At 49.4% G+C, this 22,482-nt stretch overlaps 2 protein-coding genes and 1 long non-coding RNA gene across 5 annotated transcripts; all 3 read right to left on the bottom strand.

Moving 5' to 3' along the window:
* Positions 1-379: 379 nt before the first annotated feature.
* Positions 380-4,798, bottom strand: LOC131492408 (liprin-alpha-1-like). Its single transcript, XM_058696035.1, has 4 exons — positions 4,790-4,798; positions 4,462-4,596; positions 2,823-2,906; positions 380-603 (listed from the first exon to the last, which is right to left on the bottom strand). The coding sequence occupies exons 1-4, from the start codon at positions 4,796-4,798 to the stop codon at positions 409-411; spliced, it is 423 nt and encodes a 140-aa protein (XP_058552018.1). The 3' UTR covers positions 380-408.
* A 599-nt stretch (positions 4,799-5,397) lies between these two features.
* On the bottom strand, positions 5,398-6,282 carry LOC131492667 (uncharacterized). The gene is made up of 3 exons (XR_009252228.1): positions 6,196-6,282; positions 5,910-5,966; positions 5,398-5,792 (listed from the first exon to the last, which is right to left on the bottom strand). It is a non-coding gene; the product is annotated as an uncharacterized LOC131492667 (long non-coding RNA).
* Positions 6,283-8,166: 1,884 nt separating this feature from the next.
* Positions 8,167-20,423, bottom strand: LOC131492648 (liprin-alpha-1-like). Of its 3 annotated transcripts, XM_058696360.1 has the most exons (5): positions 20,292-20,382; positions 19,797-20,014; positions 18,859-18,951; positions 9,018-9,119; positions 8,171-8,746 (listed from the first exon to the last, which is right to left on the bottom strand). In XM_058696360.1, the coding sequence occupies exons 3-5, from the start codon at positions 18,913-18,915 to the stop codon at positions 8,531-8,533; spliced, it is 375 nt and encodes a 124-aa protein (XP_058552343.1). In that variant the 5' UTR covers positions 18,916-18,951; positions 19,797-20,014; positions 20,292-20,382; the 3' UTR covers positions 8,171-8,530. The 3 variants fall into 3 exon arrangements, with proteins under 3 accessions (XP_058552344.1, XP_058552343.1, XP_058552342.1); XM_058696359.1 differs by lacking the exon at positions 19,797-20,014 and having other exon boundaries at positions 8,172-8,746; positions 20,292-20,398; XM_058696361.1 differs by lacking the exons at positions 18,859-18,951; positions 19,797-20,014 and having other exon boundaries at positions 8,167-8,746; positions 20,292-20,423.
* Between the last annotated feature and the right edge of the window lie 2,059 nt (positions 20,424-22,482).

Raw genomic sequence — 22,482 nt, 5'->3', positions numbered from 1 at the left:
CAAGAACCAGGCTGAAGGTTCCAGCACAGGGGTGGCCAACGAGGGCCTGCTGACCACATCCAGCCACTGCCGGGTCCTATCAACAAAGGGTTATCGACACACGGCTCCTCCCCTTAGTTATATACTGCCTATGGCTGTTTCTGGGCCCATCTTTGATTAGCATGAAGCTAGCTTACTCCTTACCTCTCAGTTAGTAAAAGCCTCACATACTTACTCTCGGGCCCTCCCCAGACCATACTCCTCTTCTAGACAGTAAGACGCACCTTCCCGCACACATACGTCGGGCAGGGACAGGACACTGGGAACTTAACACAGACAGTGGGTAACAGCCTGCAGTTTTCCGCGTGAAAGAATCATTTCTACTTTCTACAGTGGCTGTTAGCCTCTGCTCCACGCTGCTCCTCAGGATCACAACGTGAGCGTCTCCTCTGTGAGGACGGGGGCACTCAGCCGCTGTCTCTCATGTCCTACCTTATCTTCCACAGCAGCCATTCTCTCCTTAAGATGACGCTGAAGACGCTCGTCAGATTCGGAAAGGAGCTGGTCAATAGTGCCCGACAGACATTTATTAGTCTCTTCATTCATTTTTTCTCTCTGCCTTACCTGAAAGAGAAGACGCAGGCTTGAAGCAAAAGTGCGAACATCGGCTCAGACGTGCGAATGACCAGCGGTGCGACCCACACGCACGCCATCCTCGGCTGCCCCTTCCCACGGCACTCTTGGGCGTGCTTGTGCCTCACTGCCAGCACCGACCTCCCGGGACACAGAAACGCAGGAACCTGCTTCCCGGGGTCATCACTTAGCAGGTGCCTTTGTTTCTGGGAAACAAAACACACATGGGCCCTCACGAATGTCCTCATTATTAGCTCTCAGATGGGCTCAGGAGGCAGATGTACATGCAGGAAAGAGCATATTCTTTTTTTAATTTTTTTTTAACGTTTTTTTATTTATTTTTGGGACAGAGAGAGACAGAGCATGAACGGGGGAGGGGCAGAGAGAGAGGGAGACACATAATCGGAAACAGGCTCCAGGCTCCGAGCCATCAGCCCAGAGCCTGACGCGGGGCTCGAACTCACGGACCGCGAGATCGTGACCTGGCTGAAGTCGGACGCTTAACCGACTGCGCCACCCAGGCGCCCCTAAAGAGCATATTCTTAAGGGGATCAGCTTATCTACACACAGGAGGAGGAATATTCCGGGGCGGAAACAGAAGCTCGGATCTGGCCTCAGGGGGAAAGAAATGAATCCATTGACAAAACCGAAAGATAAAAAAAATCCACTTTGGGAAAGATTCAGTGGTGAGAAAGACTTTCACCTGTTTTTCGTGAAATTCCCACATCTCCTGAACGTTTTGTAATGGAACTTGTATTAGAAATTCATAACAAATTACCTCAAGTAATTTCCGAACGTAACCGCAAAGTTCACGGGTCTGTGTTATATACAACTCTCATCAATCGTCTGGTTTAAAAACTCGTTTCTGCCGCATCTCCTGAATTAACCCAAAACAGAAGCGCCGAGGACAGGCCGGCAGGATTCAGGGGCTCCTGCCGGGCGGAGGGCCGTGGGGTACGGACTACACATGTGCCCTGCAGTCGGGGGGCCCAGGGAGGAGGAAGAGCCCACAGGACACACCCGCAGGCTAGGCAATGGACAGTCCCTCCATGCTCGGGCTTCCTCATCTCTAAGCCACACCTGCTGGCACCTCTTTCCTTGGGAGCAGGCAACAGAAAGCACGACCACCTCACCTAACACGCAGCAACGGCCATCACTTGGAAAAGACCCTGGTCACCCCACAAGAAGGGATCAGCACCCAAGTATTTTTCAAGCAAAACAGCTTAAAAGTGTCCTTGGAATTGTCTCAGTTATAATAGAATCCTTATCTCAACACCTGTCCCTCCAAACTACCATACAGTCCTAAAGGCAATGAAGTGCTTCTCTAAGTAGGTGAGGTCGAATTCTCGGCCCAAGAGGCTAGCGTCTGGTTGTGCTCGCTTGTGTGCATGTGGCATGGCAGGCTGGGGTCGGCCAACACGAGCCCTCACGCTGGCATCAGAAGCTTCACTCCGCGAGAACTCATGTTTTATTCTCTGACCCTGAGGGCCAAGCACACGAGTTTCTGGTGTAAGTTAAGGGTGAGTGTTTCGAGTTTTCTGGTGAAAACAAAACCTGATGGCCTTGGATGGACGTCCCAAGATGGGGAGGCCGCTGCCTGCTCTGTCTCCTGGGTGTTTCACGTTGACATCTGACCAGCTACCGCAGGGAAAAATCTCAGGGGATTCAAGGGACACGGGCCTCCCTTTCGTCAAGGCTCGATTACGCTATTCTTCTTCTTAGGAACATCTACCCTGACCTGTGCCTTTCATCTCAAGTAGAAATTCAGGATGTGGGGACCAAGGTCAGGCCCGTGACCTGATTTCAGGACCTCAGTGTCATGTCCTAAGGAAGGAGACCCCTCCTCTAGGCTGCCCTACCCCAGGCCAGTACCTCTGCTTTGGCCAAGGGACACCCACGAGGTCCCGCGTCAACCGTGAGTAGCTGCTAATGAGCTGGTGGGCACAGTGGGCTGTGCGGGTGCCTCCACCCCTAGGCAGCACTGCCTCCGGGGCCCCAGCGTCCAGAGAACATTGTCCACATGCTAGGAGTGTTCAGTAGCATCCAACTCGCACAAGAGTCCACTGTACCCCTGATGGGATCGAGAAGGGGCCTGGCGTCCACAAGGGGAAAAGTAGGAAACAAGGGACCACTCCATACCACCACACCCCAAGCCTGTGCCTCATCCTCAACCACTGCCAGGTGCATGGCTGCTCTGCTCGCACACGTACCCGCTGCAGTTCTTGGTTCTTTTCCTCCAGCTGGGCCTCCATCTGGCGCAGCCTTTCCTCGATGTTGCCACGCCTCTGCTCGGCCTGTGGGCGACAGCGGGGTCAGAAGAGCTGGCGGCCCCACACCACACGCTGTGCCTACGCACGACATGCTGTGAGCGGCCTTCCGCCTGCTCACAGTCCCTACAGGCCTCATGCGTGCCAGTGGGAAGCAGTGGGCTGCCATGCTGGTGACCGGGGGTAGGCAACGGTCTCGTCCCCACCCCGGGTCCCGGATCCTTGGACAGTGCCTCGTCCCCCGGGAGACACCCCTGGCCACTCAGCACGGACAGGAGGAAGCAGCAAGCAGAAAGAGCAAACAGGCGTGCTAGCTTCCTAAGCTGGGAAGTCACTTCCAACAATTTAGCTTCCTCAGCAGCAGAGTGTCCAAAGACAAACGGTCGGGCTACACGGCTGACCAGGGACAGGAGAGAGGACAGGCGAGAAAACAAACGGAGACTTGACATGCAGATCACAAAGGAGGAGAGGCTCTGTTGGAGCCTGGGCTTATGGGTGCCCAATGCCGCCTGCCCGACTTGATGGCAGCCTTGAGGGTCAGCATCCCGTGACGACCCCACCCCCTTCCCACTGGGACCCTCACTGCACTGGAACCGGTGACACAGAAGCACCGACAGGCTCCCTGCTACAGGTTCCCTCAGCCCAGGTTCCGGAAGGACGGACTGGCTGCCCAGTCATGTGCTCCCTCGTCCTGTGTGCATCACTCGATCCCAGCACCGACCACATCATGTCTGGAAACTACCTCTTCAACTGCTGCCTTCCTCTGTGGGTGGTGAGGGCTATGAGAGCTGGGAGGGCAGGGACTGTGTCTGGCACGTTCCTCGACTCTATTTGTTGAACCTCCGAGTGAATTCCTTAAAGATTTATTTCTTACAGGGGTGTCTGGGTGGCTCAGTCAGTCGGGTTCTGACTCTTGGCTTCAGCTCAGGTCATGAACTCAAGGTTTGGGCGTTCGAGCCCTGTGTCACGCTCTGTGCTGATAGCATGGAGCCTACTTGGCATTCTATCTCCTTCTTTCTGCCCCTCCCCTGCTCATGTATGTGCCCATGCTCGCTCTCTCTGTCTGTCTCAAAATAAATGAACATTTAAGAATTTTTTAAATAAAAACGATTGTGTTGAAAAGAGGATAGGATTTTCTCATTTCTCGGAAAAATTCTATGCTTTTTTGGTTTTTTTTTTCCTTCAGTAAGCTCTACACCAAACGGGGTCTCAGACTCATGACCCTGAGATCAAGAGTCCCAAGCTCCACTGACTCAGCCAGCCAGGCACCCCTGTCCTTCTCTTACCCAAGGCTACTACCTTGAGCTTTGAGTCGCTGACTTAACTCTGAAAAGCAGTGAGTCTTAGATGCAGCCGCCGGCAAACAGCACACATCGGACAAAACCGGAAGGACCAAAACTGGAAATGATGACTGCCGTTTGAAAAGCATTCCAATCTCAGACATAGTAACACTGAAAACAGATCTCAGCTGGTTCGCGGAATTTGGCACGCCGACGTTACCGGTGAGAATTGAGATACAAGAACGGACCGCCATGAAAATGACATTCCCACCATGGGACCCAGAAGGAAAGGCGGGCCCCACCTTGCAGAGGGTGGCCACCCTCTGGGCCGGCTCGGCTTCCTCCTCGGGCAGCATCTTGGCCTTCCTCGGGGTCTGCTGCAGCTTCCGCTCCGCCACCTCCAGGCGCTCTTGCAACTGGCGGTTTTGATCTGCAATCTAGGAAATGAAGGCAAAGCATCAAAGTGTAGCAAGTCTTCTCTCCGTTTCCATTGTTAATAAAGTGAAACAAAAGCTAAATGCAGAGATCTACTGTTCGTTCTGACTGAAGCCAACAGTTTGGGAGGTGCTTCAGAGTAAACCTTTCCTTTCTGCAAGGAGTCACCCACTGCCTTGGTCCTCGTTTCACTACGCAAAACATGTCTTGCCAAACTCTTTGCTCTTCTTCAGTATCTTCAAAGAAGTCTTTCAAAAGACAAAGTTCCCACACATTAAAGAAAACCCATCTTCTGGAGGAGCTTCCTCGTTCTTCCTGACAAGTTAAGGAGGGAAGGGTTCGGTCCTAACCCTTCGTGAACATATTTATACTGTGGTCCGAGGGCTCGCTCCATAGGACATTCTGATGTGGGCACATCAGTCAGCACAGAGCTTCTGAGAGCCTGCTTGATGCCAGTTGAGTTCTTTTTGGAAGTGTACCATTATTCAACAAAAGCACTCTCCCTCTTGACCAAAAACGTGGAAAACTTCAACGTGGAAAACTTAGACACGAGATTTTTTGTTAAAGGACTTTTAGGGAAGCCGAGGTGGCTCAGTCGGTTAAGCGGCCAATTCGGCTCAGGTCATGATCTCATAGCTCATGGGGTCAACCCCGCCTCGTGCTCTGTGCTGACAGCTCAGAGCCTGGAGCCTGCTTGGGATTCTGTGTCTCCCTCTCTCCCTCTCTGGCCCTCCACTGCTCATGCTCTTTCTGTCTCTCTCTCTCTCTCTCTCTCTCTCTCTCTCTCTCTGGCTCCCTCTCTCAAAAATAAATAAGCATTAAAAATATATAAAGTCATTTTGAAAATCATGTATAAGGTGAGGTTTTTGCCAGGTTAACATTTGTTCCCACAGACTCCTTCCATCTTCTGTGTGCATATAGCTTTCTGTGTATATACAGACCGTGTATCATGCTTTAAAACCCTCAAAAATAAATCACATGCTGTACACATAGTATTTCGCGATCTGCCTTTTACACTCATGATTTGGAACATCTTACGTGCTCTCAAACAGCATTCCTCAATGTCATTTTCATGGCTTCCTAGTCTTTCACTTTGATTATCATTTTGGGTCGACTGACACATTTGACAAACACACCAGGCAAACTCACTATGTTTCCAAGAAGCTGGATGCGGTTTTCCTGTTCAATGCCGGATGACCTGAGACAACCAAGGAAGAGCCGTGCGGCTTCCCAAAACACAGGGTCTCACATCCTCACTCCAGACTGTGCTTCTGCACCTGCCATTCCACCCCACCCCCCGATCTCAGGTACTAACCAAAATGGCCAGCTGCCTACACATTCCCGGCCACTCCCTGTTCCTTTGGAAACAGTGCTAACAGGCAACAGAGTAATGTGCATGTAAGACAAGACAAAGAAGGAATCAAGGAGGGTAGCCCCATAACATGCTTCCATAAAATTCGAAAGAATTAAACCCTGGACGTTGAAGTAACCCCACTGGTCAACACAAGATTCTAAGATCCTAAAACCCTGACATTGACAGTGGGTCCTTAACCTGACTTGTAATTAATAAAAGTGGAATGTAGTACAACGAAACCAACGACCTGTCGATGCAGAGAGTCCTTCTTTGTGATCTCGTTTTCAAGTTTATCCTTGAGGTCGGGCAGAGAGGTGGCTTCCTGCTGTGCCCTGATGCAACGCTTCTCAAGGGTAGTGATCCTCTCTTGCATGTCTTCCTTCTGGGCCATGGTCTACAGCAGGTACTTCAGAGGGAAAACAGGGAAGGAATTAGCTTACGACACATTAACACACTCCAGACACAAAAACCGGGCGAAATCCTCATTTCCCAAACAAACAGAAAAGTAGCATCCTCGGGGCACCTGGGTGGCTCAGCCGGTGACGCATTGTGAGCTGGTGCCCTGCGTCAGGCTCTGTGCCGACAGTGCGGAGGCTGCTCGGGATTCTGGCCAGGTACCCAGGCTTATTCTTCCCCATGTGTTCAAAGACAAACGGATAATAAAATCTCCCGCAAGTCACAACCTCGGTTGCCTCCGGACACCGTTGAGCTTTCCACAGAACAGCGACTTGCCTCTGGAGGCACGCACCATGAGACACCATCCTTTCCCCGGGGAAAAGGTGGAGGAAATCTCATCCAATTCCCACAAAGTTGAAGCAGCAGTGTTAACAAAAGGAAGCCAAACTCCACCTTGCATATAACTGGAAGTCATCTTCTATAGCCTAACCCTGTAACAACATTGTATCCCATGGTATCTGACACTGCAAATGGAACCAGACCGTCCTGCCCTGCCTTTCTTGTCCACCACCCGAGAGATTCCTCTTCCAGCCCTCTGTGTTTACTAAGCAATTTATGTCAGCAGTCTCAAGAGTGAAAGTGATGAGTCCTAAGAAATGATTTTCTAAACTCTCTGCATATTGAACTCTGCTGCGGGGTCTCCCCCCACCTTTGCCAAACAACAACTTCACTGAACGGGTTATATAATTTCTGCAAATACTTTTGTTTTAAATTCTTACATGACCTCACCCACGCTAAGTACTAAACAGACTGCTCATGTACGTACACACTCGAGGGTCTGACAGGGTCTTCCCAAGGTGGCATTGCTGGGCTGGGATTGGGGTGTGTGGGGACTGTCCGCAAAGGGCAGCTCACAGTGACAGGAGGAGGCACAGAGAAACCATCCTAAGCTTACTGGTTTCTGTGACAAGGATCAGATTCCCATCGATGACCACACGTGCAGAAGCGTCCCCACTCCTCCATGACCTTACACCGGGACCAGCGGGCTGCCCCTCGCTCACTCTGACCGCCACGACCAGGAGCACGGAACCCCTGGCAGGAGGGCAGGGCGGCAGAGGCGGCCGTGACGGCCCCTCGGGAGAGCCGCCCTCGCACGGTCGTGCCCCCGGCAGCGACCTGGAAGCACCACGCTGGTTCCCACGTGCCGAGTGTGTTCCCAAAACGGACCAAGAGCATGGCATGGGCCAAGCTCAGGTGGCCCACACTCCACACCCAAGGGCACTCCGCCACCTGCCCGCCAGGCCTCGGCAGGGGAGAGCCCAGGGAGGACAGATTCCACCGCGCAGACAGGGAGGCAGCCCGCCCAGGCCCCGGAGTCACGTCCCGTTCTGCTGCTACTTCTACCAAAATCCAAATGTTCAAAACCCGTGGGAGACGAAGGACACACTGGGCAATGACCGAACCAAACACCCCACGTTTGGCTAGACGACGGTGTGGCCATTTCATCCGACACTCACTTCATGGACATCTCTTTGTAATATGGTGTTCATTGCTTGAGAAAGGATGAGGTCCTTCGTTGAGATGTCTAGCTCCTCTTCCAGCTTGGCCACGAGAGTGCACAGGGTAGCCAGGAGCTCTTTCATCTTGCTCTGCACCTTTGAAAGCCAGAAAGGGAAGCAACATGTGACGGCCCCCACTGCTAGTCTTCATATGTTGTTTTTAAAACAATGGATAAAAAGGAAACCCCCTCCAATCAAATCCTGTCATGAGGTCTGCAGCTGAACTCTGCGTGTGCCCTCTAATTCTTCTACGAAACTACACCTCTCCAGTGCCACACGTAACTGCTCTCTCACCTGGAAACAAAGGGATTGAGCTTGTACACAGAGGTGTTTCACTAGGCCTTACTGTACAGTTACCCTAAGATCCCCTTTGCCTCAAATAACATGACAGAATGCTGGTAAGGTTTTTCACGGATGCTCCTGTTCACAAACTTGCTTGTTAACAGCTTTCAATTTAACATTGGAGACAAATCTTCCCTGAAATAAATTACATTATGTAATTTGTACTAGCCAATCGATACACACATTTCCACCAACTACTGCTTTTTAACCATACAGACCTGTCTTCTTACAAGAATTCAAGAAGATGAAAAGGAAACTCAAGTCACACAAACACACAAAGTGTGCCTATAACACACAGCATGTGCACAAATTGAGAACCGCCATGGCAAGGCACACCATTTCATCCTCCGTTTTGTCGTTGTCCAATATGGAGTTCAGGACCTTGAGCACCTCCACCTCACTGGACATGCCGGCCTGAGTCTTCGCCTGTCGCCTCACCAATGTTCTCCTGAGAGATCTCTCGTGCCTGGAGATGAGGAACTCTAAATGTTCCAGCAGTAGCTGGCGGGAGAGGCAAAAGGAAAAGCGTGTTTCAAGAACACCTTCAATTCCGGGCCTCAAGTTCACCAAATGCAAAATCAAGTCTGAATCCCTTCAATTCAGTGCCCTGGTAGGGAGCCATCCCCTCGAATGTGTTAAAATAGCCTCACTCCTCCTCACGGATCAAACAAGGTTTGAGAACAATAGGTCCCAGCCAACTCCATGGGGACATGTAGACAAAGGGAGTGAATGGTGTCCTGTGTTGAAAGACCCTGGCAGTGCACCTACTGACCCTGGTGTTGTTTCTCTCCGCCTTCAGGTTGGCGATCTCCTCCTCTCTCTGCACGAGCTGCTCCCTGCAGGTGTGGAGCTCTGCAGCGAGAGCTGCACACTCCTAGGGTCGGAGAGGGGACAAAAGTGGAGAGACACAGGGGGTCTTTACCAGAGCACACCAGGCCTCCGTGGCCCTCCAGAGTCCCAGCACCCACCACCCTCAAGTAGCATCACACACACCAGTCCCCTCCTCACCACCCACAGGAGTCCCGGGGATTTTCGGAGGGACCGACACTCAAGGGGACAGACGTTTGCAGGTGCCTGGCAGGTCTAGGACTCAGGAGCTCTGCTGACTCGGGAGCAACAGGCCGAGAAGCCTGCTGTCCATCCCCAGCCTCTGGCCTCGTCTGGCAAGCAGGCTTGTGGAGCGGCAGCGGGGAAAGGCTGACGGTACTCAAAAGCTGCTGTCTTAGCCTGGACCCCTGTCTCAGTCAAGTCAACCATACCAAATGGGCTTTTCAAAAATGATGGTAGGACTCTTGTCGATAGGGAGAGTTTAAGACTTATTTCTTTAGTCAAGCAGGAAATATTATGGATGAAGGGTCTCTGAGGAGAGTGATGCCAGGGCCCACCACCCCACATGGGGTTTCTCTCCCGCCAATACCGAGCGCCCCCCAGGACATGGCGTACAGATGGGCTCCAAGGAGGTGGACGCACACTCTCCAGTCAGTCGAGCGCAGAGCCTGGTGCAAGGCTCAATCCGTGAACCAGGACATCATGACCTGAGCTAAACCAAGAGTCAGACGTTTAACGCCCGGAGACACCCAGGCGCCCCAGAGCTTTTGTCTCTGTAGGACAAATGAGGGGATAAAGGTTCGCTTAAAAACTGACATTCCAAATAAAGAGAGTGGTTGATTTCAGCCATTCTAGAAAATCCAAGGACAAACTGGTGACATACTTCAAGTTCCTTCATAAATTAACCCTTTCCAAATCAACGGGAATGTTACCACAGAACTGAACACGTTCCTTGCAATCTGATTTGACAAGGTGAACCCACAGACGCCTATCTGATCCTTGATGTAGGACTGTGCAGGCCCATTTCTATGTGGGGATTTTTGTTCCAATAAATACATTGGAAACTTTTCTGGAGATGTGTGACATTTGGAAAGACTGGCAGATGAGCTGAGCAGCTACGAAATATCAAAGATAGTAAGTAAAAGGGAGGCCACGGGTGCATGAAATAAACGCAGATACTAGGCTATTATAGCATTTCCTATCCGAAAACATACACAAACCTACTCTAACAAGATAAAACGTATCATTTTGCACACAGAAACTGACCGTACCTACCTGGTGCCATCTGCAGTCAAGAGAAAGGCAAACAAATGTGGAGACGCAGGATTAAGTCCTAACCGCATAACACGAGCTGTAGCAGACGCTGTCCTCTGGGGGAAGTGTGCACCACTTCCTGTTGCTATTGAGGTCACCTCAAGTGTTGCACGAATCTGCTTTCAGCTCTTGGTAAGCACTTCCTTTCTCCAGTAAATCAAGCACCAGAAGAAAAGTGATTTCTCAGGGTTCCTGCGTCATTTTCACCCTGTTAAGGGCAATGTCACGAACCTTATTTACACCTTGGGACCCGTTTGAAGTGTCCCCAGGGATGCTGGACGTGCTCCCGCGATGTAGAGAAGACTCATGGTATGACAAGGAAAGGCTGAATGGCCTGACATGTACTGAGGTCCACAGCTGCAGCTGCCAGCCGGCCTGCGTGAGGACCATGGAGGCACAAGGAAAGGGGAATTCTCGAAGCTCTCGCTGCGGCTACCCCAGCACATGCAAAAACCTGGTGCTATGTGTGAGACATCTTTGTGTCTCGTGTGGAAGATGTGGCATTTCTGTGGATGTAGGACTGCTGTGAGACGGGCACACCTGCAGACTCAACTCAAACTGCAAGACAAGTGAAGACCTGATATCACGACGTAAGGCAGAAGGAAGGGAAGGATCGAAAACTGGCACATTTCAATGCAGGCACAGGATAGCTTGGTGAATTTAGAAAGGGGTTTGGCTTTTCAAATGGTCACGATGATAGGAGAAGCAGCTTCTACCACGAAGAGGAAGCACACGGTTTCCCAGACGCCCCAGAGAAGATTGCAGAGAAGCAGGAACCACCATCCACCGCATGTCAACCACTCCAAGACAAAAAGGGAAAACCCAAGAAAATCAGTTGAGGAGACCATGGCTGCTTGCACAGGTTTTTCACGCAGAAGGAGATGCCCTGTCGGGGGGAAAATGCCACAAACGACATTTATTCACGAGAAAGACAAGTGAGCACCAAGATGTTGGGTAGGAAGGGGTGAAGCAGCTACCGTCTGAGCGGACACAGGCGGGGGTGTGATCAGGGCGGCTGGCCCTGTGTAGGAAGCTCACCCCAGGGTCCTGAAGGCAACAAGTGCCAGTGGCCAGTGGTCTGGCTACACAACCAGAGCCCTTTCCCTGGACCAGTTCCATCCCGGCTCTGTCCCTCAACTCAGGAAGTACGCTGAAAGCAAGGGACTGTCCTCTAAAGTTCTTTGGCATTGGACAATGTCCTGGCCACCCAGAACCCCACGGGTCACCACCAAACGTGTCTTGGCGGCTCACTCGCTCCGGAGCGCAGCGGGTCTAAGTCAGCCTGCAGACCAGGGGCCACGAGGACCTGTGAGGCTCATGACACAGGCACTTGACAAGAAGGACAGTCAATGCTACCAAAGAGAACCGCCACAGAGGGAACGTTATGAAAGTCAGGAAGATGCCAAGGGACGTTACAAAAAACTCTGGGAAAACCATCAAGCCCTGCCATAGCCAGCCCGTCACCACAAAGCCTGCCCTGGGCAGGCACCTGACAGGAGAGGAGGGCGGCCATGGCGGTGGGGATAGGGAGCTGGGAGGCTGACACCATCACCACTCCATGGACGCTGGCTGAGCGTGCGCAAACTGGATGGTCATTTTAGAAGAACGACGGGTACTAGGCAAGGACTACTGGGTTTTGTTTTCTCCTGTAACAAATGTTGATGACCAAAATGTTTACTATGACTTCTCAGTCTTCCCTGGCTTGCTCTTATACATGTGAGTAGCCTGCTAATCAACACATCATGAACTAGGAAAAATGAATTCAATTTGAAGCATGTTTGAAGGCATCAAGGAGACCCTGAGGCAGTCACAACTGGAAGGACTGAGACCCCAACAAAAGGGAAGCCCGCTGAGCCAACTCTAATGTTCAGAGTCCTCTCTCTCCCTCAAGACATGTGAGGATTCTGAATTTCCTCAGGGATTGCAGGCAATATACCAACGAGCTGCAAAGGAAACCTAACAGAAAGGCAAGCAGAAAGTCGCAGCGAACCGAGCTCTGGACAGCACAGGGAGGCACAGAAAATGAGCCCGGCACTCGGCAAGCACTGCCTGAGAAGCTGACCCTTCCATCATCTCATTGTGCTGTGGAGGAAATAACTGGGCTTTGGGACCTAGCATCAAGGACGGGTCCTCGGAAATACTCCAGGCCTCCAAATGGAGACTCTGGAGGTCTACACGGGGGTGGGGGACAGCGTGAGCCCAGCTCACACTGCACCTTACAAAGACTGAGCCCCAGTCTCAACACACTCACGCCTGAGTGGGCCCAATAACCGCCACACTCGGGGTGTGTGGGATGAAATGCTGAAGGAATAAAAGCACACGAAGAGCCTCTATGCTTCTCCATACAGTCCAGCACAAAAATAAAAACAAAGAAGAAATGAAAAGACAAGATAAGGCAAGACCAAAAAATACAGAAAAGAACAGAAAAGAAAAAAAAAAGAAAAAAGAAAAGAAAAAGGAAGAAAAGTAAAGAAAAGAAAGGAAAAGAAAAGAAAAAAGAAGAAAAGAAAAGAAAAGAAAAGAAACGAAAAAAATGGAAAGGAAAGGAAAGGCAAGGAAACGAAAGGAAAGGAAAGGAAAAGAAAGGAAAGGAAAGGAAAGGAAAGGGGAGGATAGGAAAGGCAAGGCAAGGCAAGACAAGGCAAGGAAAGGCAAGGCAAGGCAAGGCAAGGAAAGGAAGGGAAAGGCAAGGCAAGGCAAGGCAAAGCAAGGCAAAGAAATGAAAGGAATGCCTGGGTGGCTCAGTCGGGGAAGCATCCCACTTTGGTTCATGTCATGATCTGACACTTTATGGTTTGAGTCCCGCGTCAGGCTCTGTGGTGATAGTCAAGAGCCTGGACCATGCTTTGGATTCTGTGTCTCCCACTTTGTCTCCCCCTCCCCTGCTCAAGTTTTGTCTCTACCTCTCTCTCCCTCTCAAAAGTAAATTATATTAACAAAAAAAATTCTTTTAATAAGAAAAGGAAAGAAACAAACAAGCAAACAAAAAAAGAGACACACCTGGATAGCTCAGTCTACTCGTTTAAGTGACCAACACTTGGTTTCGGCTCACGTTTGTGAGTTTGAGCCCTGGGTTGGGTTCTCTACTGACAGAAAAGAGCGTCTGCTCAACAGTGTCTCTCTCTCCCCCGTCCTCTACCCCCACCCCTGCTCTCACTTTCTTTCTCCCTCAAAATAAATAGATAAACATTAAAAAAAAAAAAAGTTTTACATCATATCGACCCAAAGAAGAAAGAAGAGAAACAGACCAAGAGGAGACACATAGACTGGAGTGATTGGATGCAAAAGTCAACTGTCCAAAAACCATTCTTGACAAATGGGAACTTTTCAGAGACTCAAAACAGATTCTCAAACTGCAAATTATCGGAGCTAAAATTACGATCTCCAGGTGCCTGAGTGGCTTAGTTGGTTAAGCATCTGACTTTAGCTCAGGTCATGATCTCATGATTCGGGAGTTTGAGCCCCGCGTTGGGCTCTGTGCTGACAGTGCAGAGCCTAGAGCCTGCTTCGGCATCTATGTCTCCCTCTCTCTCTGTTCTTCCCTTGCTCCCACTCTATCTAGCTCTCCAACATAATTAAAAGACTAAAAAATCTTGTTAATGGCATTAAGAACTCAGTCCGTGGGCTTCACATCAGACTAGACACAGGTGAATAGCCTCAGTGAACTGAAAGATAGGTAGGTAAAAATATATCTAGACCATACACAGAGAAAACGTCAAGAAAATACACAAGCCCAAAAGACACAGAAGATGTGGTACAAAGGTCCAATAGGAGCCCACAAAGTAGAGGAAACACAGAATGGGTAGTACCACTTCACTACAAAGATAAGAATCAAAACTGATAAAAGAACCAAGAGAGTGACTCCACAAGGAACACCTCAGGCAAAAAGATGTTAACAGTCATGAGAGGACAAAGAGACCGCCTTCCATGGGACAACAACAACAACACTACCAGCTGACTCTTCAAGAAAAGCAAATGAAGCCAGATGATGGATTGGCATGTATGAAAGGTGAACTAAAATAGCCACCAACCTGGAAGTCTTTACCTAACAGAAACATTCTTCACAGTGAAGGCAAAGTAAAGATGTTTTTCAGGCAAAACAGAAGCAAAAACAAAAATAAAAACTGAACAACAAACAAAAACAACACACACACACACACATACACACACACACACACACAAACCATGACTACACATCAACTACAGATACAAACTAAAATCAATATTAAAGCAGCTTGTTGCAGAAAAGAAATGTAGTCTCTGAAAGAAATATGAAAAAACAAGGCTTGCAGAACAACATCACAACAGAAAGGGTAACTATGAGAACAAAACTTAACAAGCATTAAGTGCACGAAACAATGACAACAAGGGGAAAATCCATCTAAAACGTAAAAATATTAGCCAACGAAAGGTGAAGAGGAGTTCAGTGTGGTTCAAGTGTCAAAGAAAAGAGCAGGGGCGCCTGGGTAGCTGAGTCAGTTGAGTGTCCGACTTTGGCTCAGGTCAAGATCTCACGGTGTGTTAGTTGGAGACCCGTGTCAGACTCTGTGCTGATGACTCAGAGCCTGGAACCCGCTTCACATTCTGTGTCTTCCTTTCTGCTCTGCCCCTCACCCGATTGTATTATGTCTCTCTCAAAAAACAAATAAATCTTAAAACAAAGAAAAGATAAAAGGAGAGAGCAGTGTCAGGGAAGCAGTACAAGTCCTGAATCGGGCAGGGGTCAGTTTAAAATGCACCTGAAATAGATATACATTCCAGAAATAGAAATAGATACATTCTATTTCTGAAATAGATAGAAATAGATACACTCCAATTAACCTAACAGATCAGTGTACAATTAAAAACTCCTTCCTGCTTCTAAACGAAGGCTAGAGACCAAAGGAAGACAGAACAGCTGGGACAAAGAAGAAACTAATAATACGGTACGTGTAAACTAACATATCAGTCATTACGTGTGCACAAATACTGCAAGCAAAAGGTTGACTCTCAAATGCGTTAGAAGGAAACTAAGCCTACGCTGGTCACAAAGGTACACCTTAAAACGTAAGATCACAGACAGGTGGAAGTAAAAGATCCCCAGACAAACTCTACCGAACAGAAAACTGATGTGGCCACCAGGACCCCCCAATAAAGTAACCTCTATAAGCAAAAAGCTCTACTAGAGACAAAGAGGAACATTTCGCGATGGAAGTTCCATCTACCAAGAGAACAAGACTTCTAAACTTGCATAGACCTAATAACGCCATCTCAAAATACAGAAAAATTGACAAACATAGAAAAGGAAAAAGAGCCACATCCATAAGCACGATAGGAGACTTGACGATACATCTCTCAGTATCTGACAGAACTGACGACAACAGAAAACTCAAGGCAGTGTGACGGGGCTGTCCAATATGGGGTCACGTGCTTTATTGCAAGTACTTGAACCGCGGCTCCTCAAAGTGCGACGTGTGCAAAGTATAAAATGCACACCACATTTTAAAGACAACGTGAAAAAAGAGAATTCAAAATCATATATAATTTTTTCTCACGCCGGCTATACACTGAAATGATATTTTGGATATGCCTGTTAGTTATATTATTAAACTCATTCTCGCCTATTCCTTACTTGGTTTCAAGTGGTTACTAAAATCTGAATTGTGTCATTAACAAACTTCATCTAACCTATAAATAGAGACTACTGCATTCCCCCAATACACATTAGTTTCACGTGCCCGAGGAACAGTTCATGAAAACGAATATATGCCAGGCCATTAGGAAAGTCAGCTCATCACAAAGGACTGAAATACGGCAGGGCATATTGACGGATACCATTAGATTCACTGTTCATTTCCCGCAACAATTCATCACGCCCAAAGTGATGGGAGAAAGACAGGGAGACTTCCGGTGATGACCAGTCATGGGCGGCTGAGAGAGCACCGTCACCCCTGCCACCACAGGAGGACAGGGAGAAGCAGGCTGTCGATGAACCAGGAAGCTGACTCTCCCCTGACTCGGAATCTGCAGATGCCTTGATCTTGAGAACTTCCCAGTCTCCTCAACTGTAGGAAAGAAGTTTCTGTTTCTTATTAGGCAGCCAGTCTATGGTATTTTGTTACAACCACCCCAAAACACTGAGACAGATACCTTCATGGAATTAAGCTAGAAATCCGCACAAAGAGAACGAGAAAATCCCCCGAAACATCAAGATGTGTTATGCTCCTAAACATTGTGATGAATTAAGAAAAAGATGCCACAATGAAAGTTAGGAAATAGTTTCACATAAAAGATAATAAACATTTGGCTTATCAAAACTTGTGAGATCAGGAAAGGTGTGCTTAAAGGGAGACTCATAGCTTTAGAATACATATATCATAGGATAGCTCAGTTGCTTGGTGACCAACTCTTGATTTTGGCTCAGGGTATGATCCCACGGCCACAAGATCGATCCCCAGCCTGGCTCCACACGGAGTGAGGAGCCTGCTCGAGACTCTCTCTCTGTCTCTCTCTCTCTCTCTCTCTCTCTCTCTCCCTCTGACCCTCTGCCCTGCTCATGCTCTCCTTCTGAAATGAATCAACACACTAATAAGCAAGTAAATACAATACACATACTGGAAAGGAACAAAGGCTAAAAATCAAATGAAGGATTTAGTTCAAGAACTACCAGATGGGACAGCAAACAATCACCAAGTAGATGGAAAACAAAAGGGCAGAAATCAGTGCTGCGGGAAACAAATAGTAAATGACAGAAATCAAAAAAGCCCAAGTTGGTTCTATGAAAAAGAAACAAAGCACAAAGTACCAATATCAAGAAGTTCTAAAGCAAATATCACACCAGATGCTGCAGATAGGGGGGTTTTAGAAACCAGTTGAAACTTATTCCTTGGAAAGTCTGGGAGGTCTGAGCAAACTCCTAGAAAACAAAATGCCTTATCTAAATAGACACAAGAAGATATGGGAAATCAGAAAATTCCTATTTCCACTTAAGAAAGGAATCTGCAATGAAAACCCTTCTCACAAGGAAAACCCTACACCAGCTGTTGGCCTAGCACTTCTTCCCAAAAGAAAGAACACATACAAAAACTCTTCTGGGAAAGCACAAGGAGTGCTTCTTCCTACGTTGTTTTAGGAGGCCAGCACGACCTTAAACCCAAACCCCAGCAAGGACGGCACAAGAGGGTGCAAGGGAACACCCACCTCTCTCTTGAATACACATGCAAGAATGTAAAGCACACTATTTACAAATGGAATCCAGTGCAAAGAGAATGCATAGACATCAGGTTTGGATTAATCTAGAAGGGCAAAAGTTGTTTTCAGTTAAACCACATTACACAAATCACTTGTCCCCAAAGATGCACAAAACACATTTCAGAAAATTTAGTATTATTATTTCTTTGATGATTGTTAAAAAATCAGAGCAAACTAAAAACAGAGGAGAATTTTCATGTTTTGATACAACTATCTACCAGTAATGCCACGGTAAGTGTCACATGTAGTGGTAAAATACTGAACTCTTTGGGACACCTGGGTGGCTTCTAGTCGGTGAAGCGTCTGACTCTTGATTTCAGCTCAGGCCATGATCTCACGGTTCATGAGTTCAAGCCTGGCATCAGACTCTGCTGACAGTGCGGAGTCTGCTTGGGATCCACTCGCTTTCCCCCCTCCCACTCCCCTTCCCATGCATGCTCTCTAAATCAATAAAGAAAGAAAGAAACTTTAAAAAATATTAAGTATACAAAAAATTATGAAACCCTTCTCTCTCGTATCTGGGAGGAGACAAGGACACCTACTCTCACCACTTCCCTTCAACACAGTACTGGAGGCCCTAGCCAATCCAAGGCAAGAAACATACAAATGGTTATACTATTGGATAGAAACCAAAGAAACTTACCACAAGGCAACACAGAGAACGTAAGGCAGACGTACACAAGAATGTGAAAAGCTGTGCCATTCACGGATGTATTCCACACACATAGAAAGAACTCATTCTAATCAACAAAAACCAAAACACACAACCTAATCACAAAGTGGCTTCCAAAAGGCAATTATTTCTCAAAAGAAACATGTAAGTGGCCAAGACACACACAGGGGAGTGTCCCACGAACACACCATACCTCCCAGCACCTGAGCCCCAGCAACCAGCTAACACACGAGAAGAGGCAATACCAGGCATCGGCCAGCCCTGAGCTCCCGCACGCTGTTGCTTGTGGGGAACAGACACGTGCCACCACTCACGCCCTGCTCCTCCAAGGCAACCCAATACGATGCATGTGATTCTGCAGGCAGCCTCTGCACAAACCGGAGCAGCCACAGCAGAAACAATAAACCGTGCTGTGCTCACACACTGGGCCTTCGACAGCAGGGGAGGACCAGCACAGCCACACAAGGAAAGCAGGTGCATTGAGCACACACAGCGCTCAAGGGTTGGCTCAACATGAAGCGAAGAACAGGCCAAAGCAATCGCTGGTGAAAGTCAAGACCGTGGTTACCTTTGGGGGACGTTCGGTGGGAGTCAGTAGGAGGTAGGAAGCACGGTAAGGTTCCATTTCTTCATCCAGGTGGTGGTTCCAAGAATGTGTTCGCTGAGTGAAAAATATGGAAGATCAGCTGAAAGTAGTGGCCTAGGATGTTCCAAACGTCCACCGCGTGCCACACAACTAGGCCGCTCTGTGCGGGCAGCTAACCCCCAAGAGAAGCAAGGAAGCCCCACCCATCTGAGTGCAGAGTCAGGAAAGGGCATCCAGACACCCGAGGAGCTACCGCCACACCCTAGTCGCCTCCAGCTGTTCATCTGGGGGAGTCCACATCGCCTTCCTAAACATCATTGGCCACAAGACACTGAATGCAGAAGCAGCTGGAACAATAAAGATCTTGCACTAAGCAAATGCCACGCTTCTACACAGTGTTGTCCTGAAAATGTACGTATGTTTTGCACGAAAGGTATGAGTACGTTAATCTGTCCTAATTTATTGTCTTTAAGTGAGTTCATCACATCTGAGATGCTGGGATTTGGTTTGGTTTCCTTAATGTTTGTTTTTGAGAGAGAGAGACGCAGGGCACGTGAAGGGGAGGGGCAGAGGGAGAGGGACACAGAGAATCTGAGACAAGTCCAGGCTGGCAGCTGGCAGCACAGAGCCCCACATGGGGCTCTAAACCATCAACTGTGAGATCACCACCTGAGCCAGAGTCGGACCCTTAACACAGAGAGCCACCCAGGTGCCCGCTTCAATTCTCGGTTTAATCTCACCACAGTAGAGATCCAGAGACACAACCACCACACTCGAAGGCTCTCTGGGGCCCTGAATAATCCCCTGATGTCCAAGTGTCCCGACACCACCGAGTCTGAGAAACACTGACCAGGGAACAAAGGACACTGTCCCCTTCTTCTCGTCAACTTCCCAATTTCTATAGGGTTTCCCCAGCTCACCAGACTCTCTAGGGCCTGGCCCACAGGACGCAAGGGCCTAAGGCGGCCTCTGTTCGTGGCAGCCGCCTCGGGGGACAGAACGTGTGCAGCCTGTGTGGGGTCAGGGGACGGACAAGGCGGGAAGGTCTCCGACAGCCTCTGCGAGGGCGGGCGGCACACTCCTTACAGGACAGCCGCGGCTGAGGCGGGCACCCGGAGAACCTCCCAGAAGCCACTACCTGCAGTGAGAAGGGCCCTTACTGCCTGCCGAGCGGTTAAGCCAGCACTGCCACGGGAGGCACCCCCCACACCATCCCGCCGCCACAGAGCGGCCACCACGACTGACTCACGGGAGCCTGCGGGCGTCCACACGGACAGGCCGGCCTTCCTCCCGAGGGTGGCCAAATGCTGTCCCCCAAGTGAGCAGAACCAGGGCGCCTCGAGCCACCCGGCCTCTCACGGCTGGCACTGTGGCCTCTGCGGAGTCCGAGCGGCACTGGGTCCACCAGAACTCACCTGCCTCGATCGGGACGGTCTTCGGAGAAACAGGGGCCCCAGGGCGACATCTTCGTAGGTGGAAGACTTCTAGCAAGGGAGAACCCGGATGCTCAGAAGGGCACCTCCCTCGCCCTCCACAGCGCATGCGGGCTCCTATCGCCCTCAAGAGCCCGCCGGCCTCCCGCCCACCTCTCCGCCTGGCAAATGCGCTGTGGCGCCAGCACCAACGGAAACTACTGCGTCAGGGAGGAAACACTACCCGGTGGGACGCTGCACCGGCAGAGACTCCTCATCACGCACCCGCCGGAACGCACTCGGGTACAACGTCAGAGGCGAACCCGATCTCAGCTGCGGACCTTGGGCGATGGACACACATCAGCACAGGTTTGGGGCTGTGACAAAGGCATCGCCCTGGCGGGGGTTGCGGATACCTGCTCAGGGGAGAGGCTGTGCCTCAGTAAGAGCAGGAATGTGTGTGAAATCTCTGGAGGATCCTCTCACGTTTGCGAAAACTGCTCTAGAAAACTAGCCAAGAAGCCAAAACCACCCCCAAAAATATGCATGGGCGGGTCTCCGTGCAATCATAACCCAAGTCTGTGCTCTTTCCAAGCCCCTCCCCCACCCCGCTCCTCAGCCACCGACAGGGGCTCGGGAGCCTGTAAGAGCCCCGATGCCGCTGATGGGCCACGTTTGGGCCAGCTTCGGGACACCCTGGGCTACATTGGAGCCTTGCTGCTCCTGATTGTCCATGTTTCCCAAAGCGCGAGACCCCCCACCCCTTGTCGCTTTTGGAGGACACACTGTGTCCCAGCAAAGCAGCAGTGCTGACTGCCCACCCACAGGCACACTCTGATCCGTGTCAGGTGGCATCTCAGTGTGGTTTTGATTTGTAGTCCCCTGATGAGGAGTGACTTTGAGCATCTTTTCTTTTTTCTTGTATTCAATATAATTTATTGTCAAATTGGTTTCCATTCAACACCCAGTGCTCATCCCCACAGGTGCCCTCCTCGATGGCCATCACCCACTTTCCCCTCTCCCCCACCTCCCATCAACCCTCAGTTTGTTCTCAGTATTTCAGAGCCCCTTAGGGTATGCCTCCTTCCCTCTCTGCAACTTGTTTCCCCCTTTCCCCTCCCCTCTGTGAAGTTTCTCAGGATCCACATATGAATGAAAACATATGGTATCTGTCTTTCTCTGCCTGACTTATTTCACTTGGCAGAACACCCTGCAGTTCCTTCCACGTTGCTACAAATGGCCAGATTTCATCTTTTCTCATTGCAAGTAGTATTCCATTGTATATAGAAACCTCATCTTCTTGATCCATTTGTCCATTGACGGGCATTTAGGCTCTTTCCATCATGTGGCTATTGTTGCAAATGCTGCTATAAACACTGGGGTACGAGTCCCCTGTGCATCAGCACTCCTGAATCCCCTGAATTCTAGCAGTGCTATTGCTGCGTCATCGGGTGGATCTTTTTTTAATGTGGTGAGGAACCTCCACACTGTTCCCAGAGTGGCTGCACCAGTTTTTCTTCCCACCAACAATGCCAGAGGGTTCCTGTTTCTCCCCATCCACTTCAGCATCTATAGTGTCCTGATTTGTTCATTTCCGCCACTCTGACCACCGTGTGGTTTTGATTTGTATTTCTCTGATCATGAGTGATGTTGAGTATCTTGTCATGTCTCTTGGCCATCTGGATGTCTTCTTTAGAAAAGTACCTATTCATGTCTTGTGCCCATTTCATCACCCGATTATTTGTTTTCAGGTGTGGAGTTTGGTGAGTTCTTTATAGGTGTTTGGATACTAGCCCTGTGTCTGATACGTCATTTGCAAATATCTTTTCCCATTTCATCTGTTGTCTTTTTGTTTTGTTGCTTGTTTCCTTTGCAGTGCAGAAGGTTTTTATCTTGATGAGGTCCCTACAGCTCATTTTTGCTTTTAATTCCCTTGCCGTTGGAGACGCGTCATGTAAGAAATTGCCACAGCTGAGGTCGGAGAGGTTTTCTCCTGCTTTCTCTTCTCAGCTTTTGATGGTTTCCTGTCTCACATTCAGGTCCTTTATCCATTTTGAGTTTACTTTTGTGTACACTGTAAGAAAGTGGTCTAGTTTCATTCTTCTGCATGTTGCTGTCCAGTTCTCCCAGCACCAGTGGTTAAAGAGTCTGTGTTTTTTTTTTCCATTGGATACTCTTTCGTGCTTTGTGGAGG

This window comes from Neofelis nebulosa, chromosome 13, assembly GCF_028018385.1.
Source record: "Neofelis nebulosa isolate mNeoNeb1 chromosome 13, mNeoNeb1.pri, whole genome shotgun sequence".
NCBI lineage: Eukaryota > Metazoa > Chordata > Mammalia > Carnivora > Felidae > Neofelis > Neofelis nebulosa.
Note: the sequence above shows the minus strand (reverse complement) of the source record. Positions and strands in the feature narration are given on the sequence as shown.